This window comes from Lutzomyia longipalpis, chromosome 2 (genome assembly GCF_024334085.1).
Source record: "Lutzomyia longipalpis isolate SR_M1_2022 chromosome 2, ASM2433408v1".
Classification (NCBI taxonomy): domain Eukaryota; kingdom Metazoa; phylum Arthropoda; class Insecta; order Diptera; family Psychodidae; genus Lutzomyia; species Lutzomyia longipalpis.
In genome coordinates, this window is record NC_074708.1 from 22,411,512 (window position 1) to 22,424,423 (window position 12,912).

Sequence of the window (12,912 nt, forward strand, 5' to 3'; positions counted from 1 at the left end):
GAATATTTCGGGGCGGGTTAGCTCAATCTGAGACTTGTGCAACTAGAGTGCAGGTGATTAATGGCAAAAGTGTACGGAAAGTTCATGAGGAGCATGAGGACATTCAGGACATTCACCTAGATTTTACTTTTCTAATACACCGAGAGTATATTCTTCAAGGCGAATAATATCTACTCGTTCCAATTTTTAATAAAAAAAAAAGCTAAATAAATGTTATCTATCTGGGTTGGTACATAAGCAAACTCATTGTAATGATTTTTCCCAGAAATTGCTGAAAAATTATTTTTTTAGTGTCAGATTTTTTTATTAAATAGAATTCTTTTCTTAGAAAATATTTCTTGCAAAACTCATGAATTTCTTTCTTAAATCTCAAAATTTCACTTTATTGCAAAAAAAGAATTCTGTGCCAATACTTTTGAATATTATAGCATAAAAGTTTAGATGATTTCTGACAATTGGTACAAGTATAGCAGCAAACTTTGGTAACTTTTCCATTGCATTCATAGAACTTTCTGTCAATGACTCTTTCGATTAATTTTTCAGCATCATTCAAATGGAGAATCTTTAATTTTTTTTAAAGAATTTTCAAAGAGTTTTCCATCAATAAGAAGAAAATATTTAATGTTTTCTCCAACGAAATGTCGAAAGTTTTTTTTTAACTACATACATATAATACCGCTCTATGGAATACTCAAGGAGGGAAATTCCGATTAAGCAAGTGCAATGAACATTAACAGGAATCTTTTGCAATTATACTTTAGTAGTCTCCATCCATGCGCCACTAATAAAATTTATATTGATTCCCACAGCTCTCAGCATGCAGTTTTCTCTATATTATTTTACGGGATTTTAATTGTTTTTTTTCTTGGATTGTAGAAAGTCCCAAAGTATATAGATGAACTCATACATATTATACATCATTTGTAATTGCAAGAGATTGAAAAGAAAACTCAATTTTTGGGATGAAAAACCAAAAATTTGTGAACTTTTGCATATTCATGAGCTCGCTCTCATATAAATTATAAAGGGAAAGGAAAATAGGGGTCAAGTTTCTGGAAAATTTTAGGGTGGGGGTATGGAAAAGCATTCTTGTGATATACTTGGTGCTCAAATAAGCGGAAAATCGTGGGAAAATTGATAGAATAGGAAGTGCGGAGTTCATGCAAGTTTGAGAAGCAAAATGAACATTGCGTGAATGGTATAAGAAGAAGTTCAACACTGCTGCTGCTCCCGTAGAGAAGCCACATCTGCAGAATTCAGCTTGTAGCCTTCTCCATCTATCAAGGGGTGCCACCAAAATGTGGGACGGGAGCTTGGGAGCATGAATCTTGTGCGCTTCTCTTGAAATGCGCATCGTGTGAAATTACTCCACGAGACATGGATACACCACCTCGCCCCACCATCCCCATCCCACCATGAAGGTATATACACCAACTTCCGCGCACCAAACACTAACAATATGAAAGCACTACGCTTGAAGTGTCTCTGCAGTTGGACTTTTGTTCTTATTTTATATGGGGGTGTGTGTGGTGAGGAACATTTAACCCACATATTCCACTTCGCCCAGATTGAGCCATTTTCCTGCATCAACCCTCCTGTTTGAGGGAAATTTTGAATCTCTCTGCCCCATCTGCTTAGCTCTCGCTAACTATTACTCATTTTCAACTCATAATGAACAACGTGGAAAGTTAATTGATCCACCGCAGGGGTTTTAATTAATCACAAATTAAGTGAAAACAGAGAACTTTTTTCCTATGTAGAGAATATTTCAAATTTATTGATAAATGAGATAAATGCAATATATTGTATTGTACCTACTTAAATACATCTATACATACATATACATATATTGTGAGAAATATTCTTTGAGTGGAGCGAGCAGATAAAAAGCTGTCATTCAAATTTTAATTCAGCGATTAGGCATCAAAATATGGTATTTTTATTAATGAAATAATCATACTGACAAAAGTCATCAATAATTAGACTCCAAAAATAACTTTTATTGTGCTCTCTTCTGCAAACAATCATATTTTTTGGAGTGACGTGGGAACAATTTTAAAAATAAATGGCAATGACTTTAAATTAATATGAAAATATATCTTCTATTTGAGTGGTTTGCAGTCTTTCCCAATTGCATTTCTCTAAAAATAAATGTAAAAATGAACTTAATGGATTCTATGAAAATGTAAATTGAAGTGAAAATTAAAGCACAATGGATATCTTTTCATATTATTATTGATTTAAAAAAAAGTTAAATCACTTTTGAAAATATATCCAGCAAATTGACAAAGCTACAGACAATAATAATACTTTTTCATATGGATTTTAAATTGAATTTAAAGGATCTTAAAAATGAAGTCGATGTTGCAATTAAAATAATATTAGAAAAGTCACCTGGGGGAAGATTTAGAATCTTCAAATGTTGATCTCTTAATTCTCATTCCCATAAAAAATTTCCTACTATTCAGCAACATCAATTTTAATCCTGAAGCATTTTCACGACGTTACGAAGAAAATCCGGCAACAAATTCCTCATCCCCAAATTGTCTTAAAGCTAATTGAAAAGTTAATTTTCTCCCCCACAAACTTTACTGTATGTATATAAATTCATTCAATTGAGATAGATTGAATGGATTTGTGCAACATAAATTCGCTACTCTTCCCCTCGTTCCTCTTTAGCATGTAAGAACACTAAAAGAATTGACCATAAATTTGTATTTAGATGTGAGGAGGGGGGCTGAGGGATGAAAAGCATGCGGTACCGATTGGGGTGAAGATACTCATTGAATTGCTATAGAATTGAAACAAATGTGCAAATAAAAAGCCATTGGAATTTCGTGTGTGGAGAGACAAATAAACTTATCCTAATGTGTATGGTTTCTTGCACTTGTACATAGAATTTTATTGCACTTGGATGGAGTTTGAAAATTAATTTTTTTGTGTGAGTTGAGTGTTGCCGGCTTTGCTGTTTTCGCATATAGAAATAATGTACGTACATATGTACATACATATGTACAAAAGAAACATCCAATGGGATAAAATTGCAAATGGGATACATCATAGCATTATGAGTGCATCTGGAAAAACAATTTCAGAGATGCTGGACTTTTCGGGTAAATTTTGTGGATGGCAAATGATAATAAAATTTGGGGTATGCGGACTTTAGTATTATAACTCTTCCATATATAGTGAGACGACATTCGCATCGTCGCATGTATAATGAATGATTATGGTGGTGGAGTTTAGAAGAGCATTTTATTCCTCTTTCTCTCTTGATCTCGTGACCATGGGGCTGTCCAATGCGGCATACAAGTTCAGCTAAAACCACCCATTGGAGTTTGCCTTTTCCATCCTCTTGAGGATATTACTACAAAGTATATAGCCGAGAAAGCTTCGTTCGCCTATTTCCTACTTCCTTGCTCTTGCAGTAAAATAATCGCAATTATGGATGGTTTAGTAAGGATTATTTTCAGCAATTTTGTAATACTAAACTGTGGAGTCTGAGTTATGTATGTATATACTTTTGCTGCTTTTATATTTTGCATATTTCATCCAAAAGCACTCATGGAGAAACTTTAAACGTTTTCAACCCTCAAGGTTCAATAATAATTTGAGATATTTTATGCTACAAGTCTTGTAAAACATTTCCATATTTTCAACTGAAATTCAAAGTTTTTCGATGTGCTTTTAGGGTATTTTGCGAATCCTAGATTCATAATTAAGCTATTTGAATAACCTACATAGCCCAGTGCATCGCAAAACAAAAGCTCAATATTTGAGAAGGAAAAAAATAATAATCTGGAATGGAATTAATATTAAATTATTAATATTTATTAAAATGGAAGTAAAAACATCATTTAATGTTATAATGAAAATGTTGTTTATAGAGATAAATATTACTTTGCCGGGGAAAAGAGCTCTTTTTTTTCTCTCCAGGGACATTTACCTGCCACTTTGACATGTTTGCAGTATAATGGAAGTATGCGCGAAGGGTCATTTCTACGGGTGTCCTAGAAACGTGCTCAAGTAGTGAGTGAGTTTAGTGGCTAATAAACAAACAATAAACATGGACTTTCTGTATAAATAAAAATACCCCCTCACATTGAGTGGAATTGCTACAAAAATTTGTTTCTATTTTTATTTCATCCCATGGGGACTCACCAATCGACAGACCTGGATCGGTCCACCCCCTTCAGTTGTAAGAGTTTTCTTCGCGCTAAAAAATTCACGAATGCATTTGCAGGCGTCACGGCCTTCTCACGCGGTCTCTATTATTTACAGCAAAAGCTCTCTCGAAAGCTCTTGCACCATCATCATGGTGAAGTGATAATTTTTTTTATTGTTGACACACAACAAAAGAGACACGATTTGGTCCACAATATTATTACTGGGGTTGTGGCTTGAGGACGACAATTTTTATGTGGGATGGGGTTGCAATAAAAAAGCTCACTGATGCGAGAGGGTATGAGTGAAAAGAAAAAAAATTGGGAAATACGGGTTGCAGGACAAACAATGACATACGAGAATCAACATATCACGCAAATATACATTTAAATTTACGCAAATATTCACTTTTTTCCTCCTTTTGGGGAATGAGACAACACGACAAAGAACACCCTCCAACCCCTTTCGATGTGTCACATTTTTACATCCCTCTATGGTATATATTATGATATCTCTCCCACACTGCGCAAAAAAGCTTTCTGTTGGCCCTCCCGGCAGACAAGAATGACGCGTGTACTTCATGAAAATTTAACAAAACGATGTACTAAGTCATGTGTAACAATATAATGATGTTCTCAAATATAATTTTTCTCAATCCACCCTTTTTTTGTCATCCACCCCTTATGAGCCCCACTCTCACGTTGTCCTTATACTTCAAACTTTGAATACAAATTCCCTTCATCATTTTACACCCACCACCACATTCCATCCATTTCTGCTCTTCCCTCAACAAAGTGGATTTTGATGCAGACGACAGAGCCATACAAACATCAAGCGGCTGACTATGGGTTAAATATATTATGTGTATATAAATTGTTTAGATACTCAATGTAGTTTGGTAGTTTCCTAGTAATTTAAGTAGTTGAGTATTTGGATTTGAATCTATTGACACAAGATCTTAAATGACTTAAAACTCGTTAGGAGAATTTCATAATTAATCATAACGCCCGTTATACCTTTTGGAAATTAAAAAATAAAAGCTCTTCTAAAAACACCTGAAAGCTCTTAAAGCTTTTATTCTAAAATTTGGTTTCAAATGTTGAACAACATTTCTTATATTTCAAACTTTGCATAAAACTTCCGCCGGCTAATATTTCCCAGCTCATTCACCCAAATATTTCTTGTGTAATATTGTTAGCTTGGGTAAAAACCGAAAACATGTGTAAAAATATTCTGACATTGGGTGGTGAGGATAACATGAAGTAAAACCTCGTAACAGGTGAGATTCAACAAGGTGTTGCATTAGTGGCGAAGCAGAAAAAAAATCCATTGATCACAGTATGTATGTAGCAACACAAAGCTCCCCTTTGGGTAAACTTTTTCCTATCAATTATTTTTCTGTGATTGATTGGATGGAGAAGAGAGTGAAGAAAAAGATAAACTCACGGTATAATTTGATGGCTCCATCGGTGTCTCCGAGTGAATTCTTCGCGACACACTTGTAGGATCCAAAGTCTGCATTTTCTACCCTCTTTATCGTGAGTCGCATCACAACTCGATAGGTGTTCTCGTACGTCGTGGGCTCGTGCCGTTCTCCTGCCAAATGGATAAGCAGCACAGGAGAAAAATAATATATATAAAATAGACGTCACAGGCACACGGGGAGGACATGAAAAGAATTCTGCTACAACTGGAAGAAAATTAAATTTTCATTTGAATAATTCTGCCCTCATACTTCATTTTTTTTGCAAAACAAGCCCCATCCCATCGTTTTCATCACAAAATTATTTTCTAATGTGACTCTTCGTCTCTTTTATCCACCACACAGTCTCAGGAGCTCATTTTTCCTGCCCTCAAGGAATTTCCTTTCGTTCTTTGCTCGAATGATCACTAAGTGACTCCCCCGTGGATGGGGGAAGGGAATACCGCATGAGTGTGGGTGAAGAAAGTCAACAGGAGTTTCTCAATGAATGGCAGAAAAGCGATACGATATGGAGCTTTTATACCTTAGTAGATCCCTTCACATATTAGCTAACTCGGCTTTTATAAGGGAAGGAGGCAAAAAGAACACGAAAAGTTGAGGAATTTGTCAATGAAATACTCCATTCACGGCAAATACCTACAAAGGAAATGTTTCTAGCTTGAAGTAGGTAATTGTAAAGGATGCAAAAATACTCCTAAATTTAATTCTAAATGCCCTGTATTTATACATAATTAATTCCTATTTATATTTTCAAGTTTGTTTACGAATTTGAGACAAAAATAGATGAAAATTATATTTTTAGTTAGATACCTTACCTACATACATCTGCATAAAGGAAAGCTTCATAAATAAAATTTATTCATTCAAATAAAAGTTCAAAATACTGTTCCTCGTCAATTAGGCTGAAATAATTATTATTTTTGTTCTGTAATCTCGATCACTTTAATTTAATTGTTATCATACTCAGCTAATATTTGTTTGTATCTATGTATTATATTTTTAGGAATTTTTTTTTGTATAAGTATGTTACATGAAGTTTGCCGCCAGGCAATATAAGGATATATGTACAATATATCTAGCATAGAAGTGAGCTTTCTGTTTCACTGAACATGAGTTCGTGTCAGATGGTGGATGGTGGGTAAATTTGCAAGCCACGATCTGACGGTGTGCTGTATTTATTTCAGCTCGGTTGCATTGCATAATTCACCATTTGGGCATACCATCGTGAATGGGGAAAAGCAAGAGCCAAAAGAGTGTGTACCTGGAGTGATGATTGTATCGTTGAGCATCCAGTAGTTGATGGATTTGGGAAAAGCTTCCGATTGACAGTCGAGTGTTATCGATTGACCAAGTGCTGCACCGACAAGTTGATTCTGGATCCAGATCATTGGTGGAACTGCAGGAAGAGATGGTGATTATGAAAAAGAACTAACATATAGAGTCACAGTAATGGGTATTTTTTTGAATCGGGGGAAGGTAGGGATTCCCGTGGATACAGAGCTTTTTCCACCACACCGCCCGGTATATAAGCAGTCAGTGGTTCACACAGCAAATGAACTCACAGTGTACGATGAGCATGACTCTTTTGCTAATTGTTGGTGGAATACCATTCGATGCTATACAGAGATAAGCTCCCATGTTCAGTCGGTTCACTCGTGGAATTGTAAGCACGGACCCATTGAAGCTGGTCACTGCAAAGGAGAAGCAAATGGTAAATCCGTATACTTCTTGTGCGCAAAGGGGGAATTGTGTTTGGTTAAAATTGTGAGAGCAAAAACCATCATCAAGAATTATTTAGAGGGGAACTTTTAGTTAATGCTTGTGTATCCATTGAAGAAATTTGCTGTGAGAATTTTACCATACCGTCATAAAAAATTGACAACATGCATGAACTTTTAAAGTTTTATTGATCAAAGTTTTAGTAACTGGTTGTGTCTGTTTCTAAATCGTTTATATTAATAACACAACACAAGTCATAAAATTGGCAGGAATATTTTATTTTAAACCAAAAAGAATGAAAGTTTCCAAGCTTTCAAATGTGATGGAATGAAAATAGTAGCTTAAAATATGATTAAAAAAAAAGCTCTGTCAATATTTTAGTTAAAAAAAACCAAATTGAAAAGAAGCAGAAGAATTGTTTTGAGTTCGAATAAAGGAATAAAATTTCCTTCTAACCTTGCTGAGAGAACATTAATGGAAAAGGAAAATTCAGTTTAATATTTCTTTTCCATCACAGAATAAATGCTTTTTCGTTACAGAATAAATGAAAGTAACTCAATAAATGTAAGAATAAGGCTAATTTCATTGAAAACTATTGCATTGAAAGCAAATCCGGCATCATAAAATTATGCATTTCAACTGTAAAGTCCAGCACAAAAACTATTAACCTCTCAGGGCATAATCCTCAATTGGATTTTCTATTTCAGTTAATACTGAAAATTATATTCAATGCAATAATTTAGTTGTTGCGAGGCGAAAACTCTCCGAAATTCCAAAATATGCAGAAATATGAAATCTCTTATGTCTTCTCTGCCATTTCCAATCCTTTGAAACTAAAATATTTTGCTTAATCTCTTTTCCATTTTGCCAAATTTTGAACCTCTCACACACACACAATTAGTTTGTTAAGAGAAATTGAAACAGATACTGGCACTTGAAGGGGTTTAAATTCATAGAGCTTTTTACCTTCCTTTCCGCCAGCTAGAGAAATGGGTTCTCCACCCTCTCGACGCCAGGTGATTGTTGGCGTTGGGGATCCAGTGGCGGCACATTTTAGCGTCACATTGCTTCCCTCCCGCACAACCATGTCCGTGCTTGTTGGATAGTCCAAAATATCCGGCGGAACTGCGTGAATGTGTCAGATATAGTCACAAAACAAAATGATATTTAACGTAAAGTTATTACAATTTTCTTCCAAAAATCAAACTAATAAATTCATATTCAAACTTTAGAGCTAATGTGTTAAATTCAGAGAAATACGAAATATTGTTTATACGCTGTTTACCAGCTATTTCTACCCTGGCAATAAATCAAAAAATGGAATTCTTGAATTTAAAATAAAACAATGCAACTCAAATGAATTGGGAGCAATGTTAAAAGTAAATCCTCTAATAAATTTTTCAATATGGAATTGCAATAAAAGCTTTCATTTGCTATTAAACAATAAGCTCTTGTTCTTCCCCGCTGTATTCAATAAAATGCTCTCATGAAACATAATGGAAGTTTATTTGCGGCATATAAATAAAAGCACTCTTTTATGCTGAAATTTTTTGTTGTGCTGAAATGAAAACTTAAAAGCACTTTACAAAGATCAGTGAGTAAATGTTTTAAATATACCCCACAGGATAATGCAGAAAATAAGCTTCTAAATAGGATTTTCAGTCCCAAGTAGCATTTTTTTTTTTCAGAGTTTAAATGGGAAATGCCACACAAAATTCAAGAGACAGAAAGTGGATTTTTTGTGGGTGGGAAATAAAACCATCGTAGTGTACGTGTTTTGTAAATAGGAAAATTCCTTTCCTTCATTTTCATGAACATTTTCTTCATGCCCATTTTATCAACTAGTATATGAGAACTTACCAACAACGTCCAAGTATCCAACTTGATTCTTCATGGGATCCGTGTTTATTTGACACATGTACCATCCCTGCAAGGTGAGAGATATATAAGATTGAGAAGAAAATATCCATGAGAGGGTAAGAAGAAAAATTTCTTGGACCATGATAGAGTATTATGCGCCATAGGGAATGCATGTAGAGTTGATAAGTGAAATTTTTTTTAGATAAAAAATCATTGTACTCGATGCAATTAACCCCTAATCCCTCTAATACAATAACTTATCCAAAATCATATTAAATATTGGGTTGCCCCATAATGATCCTGATTTATTCTCATATCTATATTTTTTCGTATGAGTTTCAGTTTGGAATTGAGTTCTATGAAAACAATTTGATTAAAATATAGTACAGATTAGGAAGGTTCTTAAGAATTCAACGTTGTTCTTGTATTTTTTTATCTCATGTATTTTAAAAGTATAATAATCTTTCATCTGTATAACGATTAACTCTGATCAGAATTTGTTATCTCGTAGTGGTGAAGAAAAACATTGATAAGATTGCTTACCTTGTCTGACTCCTTAACATCACGAATCTTAAGAACCCATGATCTCTTCTCGGCGTGCGTGATACTCATCCGATGATTCTTCGTAATAACATGATTCTGGATCGTGAGAATTGTTTGCGTGTCCACACGGAGCCACGCAATCTGAAAGGAAAGGAAGGTAGCAAAATAAGATATATATTTAATGTATTTGTATCCAATACCCCATGGTATCTAATTTATACCTAAACTCCACCACTCAATCTATTTTCCCACACCATCACCCACACTCCTCTATCAATTTCACACTTCATTCTGGCAGAATCACCCACAAATCCTGTGGGTTTTGATCCATACACACACATTTTCCCCACCTCTATGAATTTGCTCCGCAATAAAGCTCCGCAAATTCTCTCCTGAAAAGCTAAAAACCGCATGAATTTAAATATTTTTCCCCACTCATCATTCTGCATGGAAGAGATAGTGTCCCATTAATGTGGTCCACTACACACAAAGCAAATTGTATTTGCGCGGCACTTTCAAAAATATCACGCAACCACAAATGCCAGAAAGCCAAACAATCCGTCATGGAACTATGCCATTAATATAATACGAGTGTATTGATGGAAATAATGTGGCTATTTAATTGATACCTACAATTTTCATTATGTTTTATTTTAAAATGTATTCCGTTGCAGGTTCCGTTGTAAAGGAAAATTGGAAAAGAGTATAATCACAGATAAAAGTTAATCACTTTTGTAAAGCTCTGAAAATAAAAACGTTTGTTTTTTTATTTCTTATTGAAAAAAATTGTTTAGCTTTAAATTTCAAAATTTACAAAACAATTACCAAAATGAAATTAAAATGTAATTTCATCATTTACCTCTTAAATATTTTATTTAAAAAAAACATAATTGAAAATTAAAAAAATAAGAACTAATAAAATCGTTCAACACAAACATCTCTAAAATAAACTCAAATTAATTTTTGTAACCCCCATATTGAGCAGCAAAAAATGTTAAACCGATTGAATATCGCAAAATTTGCTGTAATTTAATTTGTTGCATTAAAGAAGAACTTCCTCGAGAACGAAACTCCGCATGATAAGGAAAATCTCACGAGAATGTGTAATAGAAAAACTAAGGATTTCTGTATCAGTTCTCACACTCACTCTTCGGGGAGCATCTCCAACAAAAATCTCATTCACTGCAACAGCTGCGATCTCGCAATACCCTTCACATGGCGATAATGTGATGACAAACTCAATAACAATTAATTATGTTCAGTGCGTGACAACAACAATTTTGGATACTTTATCTAAATTACGTTGACTATCACTTGTGGCGCGCTCTTCATGTGGGGGTTTTTGGCGTGGGTGGTCATTGAGGTTTTTTCCCACACACAGACTTCCTTCACTTTTTTTTTCTGCCGGCAGCGTCTCCCAAGTGTTTGGTGGCAGTGATGAAAGCCAGAAGGAGGCAGAATGTGCGAGGGACAAGAACAAAAGCACTTTGATCTAATTACATTTCTTTCTGGGGTGCGCTTCCACCCCCTTATCGTGGTCTTCTATCAGCAATTCCTTCCCAGCCTTCCACACGCTTTGTGTTTTTCCTCATTTTCCTTGCCGCCCTTTTTTTTACTATTTCCTTATGACTTTTCATTGTCACCCACTATACGCGAGATATATATTGGGGATTTCTTAAGCTCTGCGCCGTGTTTTTGTGTGTGTGGGTGTGTGAAAATTCAAGATTGGCGCCACTCGGAAGACACACAATTGAATGTAGCTACCGCAAGGACGGAGGAAAACCAAAATATATAGGGCCTAGGGGCGGGTGGCATGTCCATGTTGAGCCACCCTCTAATGGATTTCAATTTACCCTCTTGGTGGAAATGAAGAGGAAGAAATTCCGCGGACGAAAATTTGTGTGAGCGAATGACAGGAAGTATTTCGTCTTCCTGTTGATTATATGCTTTCACCCCCCTACCTCTCTACTTTCCCACCCAAATACACCATGCTAATTGATATCACGGAGAAAATAACCACCCACTAGACCAACGATGAATCGCCGAGCAATTCTTTGGGGGCAATTCTCACTCTCTATCAGCCACAAAAAACGCTCCACCATTGGCGATGATATTTTAATGATTTTCAACTCACGTGGCAAGCCAAGGGGCACACTTTTGTCATTACGTGGATGTAATATAAGTTTATTTTGTATCTTTAGAGAGAATCTGGACTGGACTTTATGTAGCTAAAGGGTAGTGTAATTGCATTTTAGCTAAGTTGCTATAATTTCAATCTCATGCAGATAAATGGTCCATTTTAGCTATAATTCTTCTTTTTCATTATACTCAAAAGTCTATGAAGGGTATAATGATATAAAAACATTAAAATGGCATTTATTAAAAAGTCAATCAAAAAATTAATTTTACTCGTCAATTTCACAATAATTTTGAAAGCTAGATTTTTAAAGTTACATTAATACTCCAAAAATTGATATAGGTAACGAAAAAAATTGAAAGGAAAAACCAACTGTTATAAAAAGTTTTTTTTTGTGGAAAATTCTGTGGTGACTCTCATAAAATGCTTTTACCCACCGTATTTTTCTCTTCTTCACATGCAAGACTCGTTAACTTCACCCGCTAAAGCTAAAGTGACAAATAAAAAATGAGCTTTTTTCTAGATTTTCCTATCAAAAGCACATTTCAATTAACTACATTTTGAGAGAAAAAATATTTATGAATTTAATCGTGGAGCTTTCAGTGATAATCAATGTGTCAGTATTTTCAAGAGAAAGACAAAAAAATCTCACTTTTTCAAATATATTAACAGAAATATCAGTAAAAATATGTGTAGTATAATTAGTTGCAATACAGCAGATAAAGAGGTTTTCATTTGGCTGGTACAAGGGCTCGAAAACACAAACAACACGATGGGGGTACTCTTCAATTTATATTAAAACACTGTGACGGTATGAATGATGATGGAAATTTTATTCATGTGACTCTTTTTTCACCACTCTTGTAACCCCTTCATCATTTCCATAGGCACACCAATGCCGTGGTAAACTGAGGTATATATGGAGGACATGGAAGCAAAATAATTGTGGTGGATGAAAATGAAATTCTATGTGGTTTTGTAACAATATCAAAGTAATTTGCATTTT

The 12,912-nt window shown here is 34.7% G+C and overlaps 1 protein-coding gene across 2 annotated transcripts in view; it reads right to left on the reverse strand.

The window, feature by feature from the left end:
* LOC129789673 (opioid-binding protein/cell adhesion molecule homolog) overlaps positions 1–12,912 on the reverse strand; it is a 54,589-nt gene that overhangs the window by 13,769 nt on the left and 27,908 nt on the right. For both annotated transcript variants that reach the window (XM_055826672.1, XM_055826671.1), the window contains exons 4-9: positions 9,770–9,910; positions 9,227–9,293; positions 8,333–8,491; positions 7,210–7,338; positions 6,909–7,043; positions 5,611–5,760 (exon numbers count right to left, since the gene is read on the reverse strand). In XM_055826672.1, coding sequence (XP_055682647.1) covers positions 5,611–5,760; positions 6,909–7,043; positions 7,210–7,338; positions 8,333–8,491; positions 9,227–9,293; positions 9,770–9,910 — 781 coding nt within the window. The remainder of the gene's footprint in view (positions 1–5,610; positions 5,761–6,908; positions 7,044–7,209; positions 7,339–8,332; positions 8,492–9,226; positions 9,294–9,769; positions 9,911–12,912) is intronic.